We start from the raw sequence: 5,889 nt of genomic DNA, 5'->3' as shown, positions 1-5,889 counted from the left end.
ACCATTTAAGCACTAGTCCTTCCTCTTTTCAACTGAAAACAGTGGCAGCACTGATCATACCCAAACATTAATAAATTTTCCTTCTCCTGTTTTAATTAGTACTGTCCTTTCTAGTCACTCTATCAACTTGGATCAGTTCATTTGGCACAAAACATCAAAATAAGTCCTTGAACTATCTCTCCACTATTTCAACCTTCATTGTCCTCCCCAGGAAGCAGCTTTATTCTCCCCATGTTAATTATCTGTCTAAATTGTTCTTAATTAATTCATAAAATATATATTAACACGTACTAGTATGTAAACACTCTGAGAATAAGAAATTATTTCACAATTGCTCCTGTCTCTTCAGTGTGGAGGACAATTCTCTTTCAAAAACATTCAAAACTCTATGTCAATTAAGTTAACTATCAATTTCCTCAGACTCAGTACACCAAAAAGTATATAGGCAAACAATCAAATTCAGATGAAATGATGCTGCATTTTTCTTCTTTTTTTATGTTTTATTTACTTTTTGAGAGAGAGCGAAAGAGGGAGACATCATGAGCAGGGGAGAGTCAGAGAGATAGAGAGACACAGAATATAAAGACAAGCTCCAGACTCTGAGCTGTCAGCACAGAGCCCAACACAGGGCTGGAACCCCAGACCACGAGATCATGACCTGAGCCGAGGTCGGAGGCTCAACTGACGGAGCCACCCAGGCTCCCCTGCATTTTTCTCCTTACTTGTTCTTTCCTTGGTTTTCTATAACCCAGCTAAGGCAGCTTCAAATTTCTCATTAATACCAGAAACTCTCTCTTCCATTCTACTTATCCTTTAAGTACTCAGGTCACACCTACTGTCATCGGGCTTCTGTCACAACTTCCTGAACAGGTGACATCCTTCATTATCTTTCCCCTCCACCTCAATTCTAATTACAGTGTGATTTCAAGGGCACAATTCTGAAATACTGTGTCATTTGCACTGACTTGTAAGGATCTGAGCATGAGAGATGCAAGAAACATGTGAAGAAGACATTATCTCTGATGCACATAAGAGAAGAAATGCTTGTAGGATATCAAGGAAGAGCCCTCTTGTTCATGAAATATATTGTCAGCACAATTTTTAAGAGAAGCCATAAGAGCTCAACAATGGTGTAATTCACAAGCAAGAACACAGAGATGTGTTAGGAGCAAAGAACTATTTTTATTGAAAATAAGGGACTTTCCCAGATGTGGGATGTTAGGATTATTGCCACAGTCACAAAACAGAAACCAGATAAGGGAGTAAACACCCACATATGGAAAAGAGTAAGATGGTACTACACAGCCACAGGATGCCATCTTACAAATGTTGACTGGTGTTCATATCTGTAAAGCATGCAATTTCTTGGATATAGAAATCTTGGGATATGGATCCTTGAATCAGCCTTCTTTTAAGGTGTGTCATTTCAGAAGCAAGTGGATTTGGACAGTGATGTTCTAACAGCAGGAAGAGTAACATCTTCTGTAGCAAAATGGTCTGTAGCTACAGCAGCCAGAGACATAACCATAGCCACAGCCATATCCGGTGCCATAGCCACAGCCATATCTGGTGCCATAGCCACAGCAGGAGCCATATCCGCAGCCATAGCCTGTTCCATAGCCACAGCCATATCTGGTGCCATAGCCACAGCAGGAGCCATATCCGCAGCCATAGCCTGTTCCATAGCCACAGCCATAATAGGGGCCACATCCACAGCCAGTGCCATAGCCGCAGCCATAGCCACAGGAGTTGCTGTAGTTGCAACACATGTTGTCAAGAAACGAGAATTCACGTTGGTTGTAGAGGATGTAGTGAACTGTCTGTCTTCTACTAGTCTTGGACCTTTATATACTGTCAGTAATTGACAGAGCATGCCATTCATCCCTTGACTTACCCAACAAATATGTAAGCAACTATGTTTTTCCAGTCAATGTCAACAATCAATAATGTCATGTGAAATGTGAGCTCATTATTATGAGATTCCAGTTTTATTTAAAGAACAGCATTTTCATTCATTCTACCAAAAAAAAAATGTTTCATTAGAATCATGTGCTCTAAGTAAAGCTCAAATCCATGTTTACAGTGTCCTATGATTTAATATACCTTATATAACAAGGCTGAGGAGAATTTAGGAAAGATTTGTCCTTGATCTCTTCACACTCTAAAAATGTATATATCTGCCCACAGGAAAGAAAGACTTCAGCTCCTTTATAAAATCATTGCAACATCTTGCCTGCCTCTGGCATCCAGATACCTACTGAGGATACCTACTGGCTCTATGTGGTGGAAGCTAGGGATGATGCCATAGCAGAGCAGAGAAAAGCCCTCAACAGCATTCAAACATCTCCTGTCAAATTTCAAAAGTTTTGAGATCGAGAATCCTTGTTTTGTAGCTTCACATCTCTAAATTAGCTTCTCTCTTTACTAGTGTCTAAGCCCAAATATTCCCAAAAGCAACTAAATATCCAACCCTTCTGTCACCAGACATATAGTAGGGGGGGAAAAAAGATGGTTTTTGTTTGTTTGTTTGTTTGTTTGTTTGTGATGTTTTTGCTTATCTTCATTGTGTAGGTCACTATATTCAGAGTCAAGCAGAATCCAAAATTTAAATTACTTTTTACTGTAAAAACTATGAAATCCTAGCTGGACATGAATACAAATTTAGGGTCATTTCTTCCACTGTACACTCAAATTTCAATAAGAAATCAGTGTCATCCAGTCCGTTATTGAATGTTTTCCACCAGGATTTTAATAAAGTTGCAGATTTCATTTTTTGAAGAACTTTCATTATTAGATATTTTTCCTTTATTTGAGAATACTTCCTACTGTTTTTTTATCTGATCACTCAATACCTAAGCTGTTTCATTTCTAACAATTTTAAACACATATATCACCTTACAAATAATCTTTATCTTTAATTTTTCTACTTTTTCTTCATTCTTGAATTTCAAAACCCTAAATTCTAATACACGAATTCCCTAGAATAGATATGATACTTTTTAAACATGTACTTTCTGGTCACAAAGCCCATGAACTATTGAAAAACACTTCCTAGCTTTATTGCACCATTTCTATACATTTCTGTTGAGATCTCAGGGTCCTGATGATTAATGGCAGAAAAAGCCTTTTATTCTGTTCATCCTTGAATCATCGGTTATTTGTAAGCATATGCCTGGCAAATAACTTCAATTCAATCAGTATCTCTGCCAAAAAAAAAAAGGACACATTAAAACAAAAACATGTTCAAACATTAGTATCACTTAGAAAATATAAGAATCTGGATATGTTTTTTAATGTTCTCAATTCATTAAAGCTGGAAGTCCCAAATGTTCATTGTTAAGAGTCACAAATTTCACCTTTTGAAGATATATGTTAGTTTTCAAAGTCACTAATATACAAATCACTTCATGTGCTTAATAAATAATAAAACTTCTACTAGAAATAGAAATTACAGGGGTGCCTGAGAGGCTCAGTTGGTTGAGTGCCAGACTCTGGCTCAGGTCATGATTTCATGGTTTGTGTTCAAGCACCGCATCAGGCTCTGTGCTGACAGCTCAGAGCCCAAAGCCTGCTTCAGATTCTGTGTCTCCACCTCTCTCTGGCTCTCCCATGATATGCTCTGTTTCTCTCTGTCTCTTGATGATAAATAAACATTAAGAAATTTTTAATAGAAATTATGATATACATGCCTAATTAATACTATTCTGCCCTTTTTCAGAGAGTCTTCAATTCAAAGGAACATAATGAAACCGTAAGTTAGAGGCTCAACAAATTGTAACCATTAGAATTGACTTGCCCTGATTATAGAATTTTCTCACCTCTGATTTACCCAGAGCTCCGTTAGTTCCCAGAAATCACTTACAGATGTTCCTTCTGTGAGGATTGTCCAGCTCTTGAAAGAACACCTCTTTCCTCATCAGTAAGACACATTATATCCAGGGCATAGTCTAACTCCAGGGCCGTCCTTGATGGCAGAGCTATATTTCTTGGAATTGGCCCATATTGTGGAGTTTCAAGGATCCAGGAACCCCAGAGTCAGACTTTGTGCAATGATCCTGGTCATGGCAATGAGACAGTGACTCTTTTATTCTACTGGTTGAAATTGTGTCTGCAAAGACATTTTTTGGTTGTAGGAGCTAAATGTTAGAGACCTGGAAAGGAATAGGAGAGAAGGACGTGGGACTCATAATCCAACAAAGTTATTAGCCCTCAAACTCAGAAAATCAACCTGGACTATTAATCTCATTCTTATATCCACCCCCAAAGAGAGCTCATTTAAGGCACTAGCCATTGCTCTTTTGCACTAAAAATTGTGGTATCACTGATCATACCCAAAACTTAATGAATTTCTCCTTCTCCTTCATGCTCACAAATGTCCTTTCTAGTATTTCTTGAAACTCACATCAGCTCATTTGACACAAATGTCAAAACACCTCCTTGAACTAACTCTTCAATACTCCATACTTCACTCTTTTCAAGGATGCTGTTTTATTCTCTCCATAAGAATTATCTCTCAAAATTTATCTGAATTAATTCTTAATCTATTTATTAATCTACTAGAATTGAAACTCTGAGAGAAAGAAATTCACCTATAACTTTCCTACTATGCCTTCAGGGTATAAGACAGTTCCCTTTCAAAAACATTCAAAACTTTTTGACAATTAATTGAGTTAAATCAATTTCCTCAACTCAATATATGCCAACAGATGTATTTGCACTTCCACCAAAATGTAGATAATAAAATACCACATTTTTCTTTTGCTTCTCTTTTTGTAAGTTTTTTATATCACCACTGAGGCAGCTTCCAACTTTTTATTAATCCCTGAAATTCTTTCTTTCATTCCATCCTTGAAGCACTCACGCCACACCTCTTCCCCCTTGGGATTCTGTCACAATTTCCTGAAGAGGTGTCCTAACTCCTCCTCTTACACCTCCAGCCTCCAGTTCTATTCTAGATACAGTGTGATTTCAAGGACATAATTCTTACACAGTGTGATTTGTGTTGCAGTGTTACGGATACAAGAAATAGGTGAAGAAGACATCATCTCTGGTGCACATTAGAGAAGAAATGCTTGTATTATATCTAGGAAGAACCCCAGGTTTATGACACATATTGTTGCCTGATCTTCAAGAGAGGCCATAACACCTCCAAAAAGGAGTCATTCACAAGCAAGAACACAGAGGTAGCTTGGAAGGAATGAACATTTTTATTGAGAATAAGGGATTAGCCTAACTGTGGGACTTCAGAATTGTTGCCACAGTCTCAATATAGAATCCAGATTAAGGGACTAAAAATTAACATTTGGAAAATACTCAGTTGATACCATGTACCCTTCAGCCACAAGATGCCTTCATATAAATGTTAACTGGGGGTCAAATCTTCCTCAAGCATGGAACTTTTGGGATATAAAACTATTGGGGTACGGATCCTTGAATCAGTCCTCTCAAGCCATGTGTTTCAGAAGCAAAACGTGCCTTTGGCAGTGACGTTCTAACAGCAAAAAGAATAACATCTTCTATAGCAAGATGGCCGGTAGCCACAGCAGCCAGAGCCAGAGCCATAGCCACAGCCATATCCAGTGCCATAGCCACAACAGGAGCCATATCCACAGCCATAGCCACAGCCATATCTGGTACCATATCCACAGCCATAGCCTGTTCCATAGCCACAGCCATAATAGGGGCCACAGCCACAGCCAGTGCCATAGCCACAGCCATAGCCACAGGAGTTGCCGTAGTTGCAACACATGTTGTCAAGAGATGAGAATTCACGTGTGTTGTGAGAGGATGTGGTGAACTGTGTGTCTTCTACTTGCCTTGGACCTTTATATACTGTCAGTAACTGGTGGAACATACCATTCACCCCCTGACATATCCAACAAATATGTA

At 38.5% G+C, this 5,889-nt stretch overlaps 2 protein-coding genes across 2 annotated transcripts; both read right to left on the bottom strand.

Moving 5' to 3' along the window:
* Nucleotides 1–1,457: 1,457 nt before the first annotated feature.
* LOC115291075 (keratin-associated protein 6-2-like) lies at nucleotides 1,458–1,769 on the bottom strand. The gene has a single exon (XM_029938674.1). The coding sequence runs from the start codon at nucleotides 1,767–1,769 to the stop codon at nucleotides 1,458–1,460; it is 312 nt and encodes a 103-aa protein (XP_029794534.1).
* Nucleotides 1,770–5,491: 3,722 nt separating this feature from the next.
* Nucleotides 5,492–5,749, bottom strand: LOC115291074 (keratin-associated protein 21-1-like). The gene has a single exon (XM_029938673.1). It carries the CDS (start codon nucleotides 5,747–5,749, stop codon nucleotides 5,492–5,494), a length of 258 nt encoding a protein of 85 aa, XP_029794533.1.
* Between the last annotated feature and the right edge of the window lie 140 nt (nucleotides 5,750–5,889).

Source organism: Suricata suricatta, chromosome 5 (genome assembly GCF_006229205.1).
Source record: "Suricata suricatta isolate VVHF042 chromosome 5, meerkat_22Aug2017_6uvM2_HiC, whole genome shotgun sequence".
Taxonomy (NCBI): domain Eukaryota; kingdom Metazoa; phylum Chordata; class Mammalia; order Carnivora; family Herpestidae; genus Suricata; species Suricata suricatta.
Note: the sequence above shows the minus strand (reverse complement) of the source record. Positions and strands in the feature narration are given on the sequence as shown.

What these genes read in the sequence shown, in the direction of transcription:
- LOC115291075 (XM_029938674.1), bottom strand. Translation starts at nt 1,769, where the DNA reads ATGTGTTGCAACTACAGCAACTCCTGTGGCTATGGCTGCGGCTATGGC.
- LOC115291074 (XM_029938673.1), bottom strand. Translation starts at nt 5,749, where the DNA reads ATGTGTTGCAACTACGGCAACTCCTGTGGCTATGGCTGTGGCTATGGC.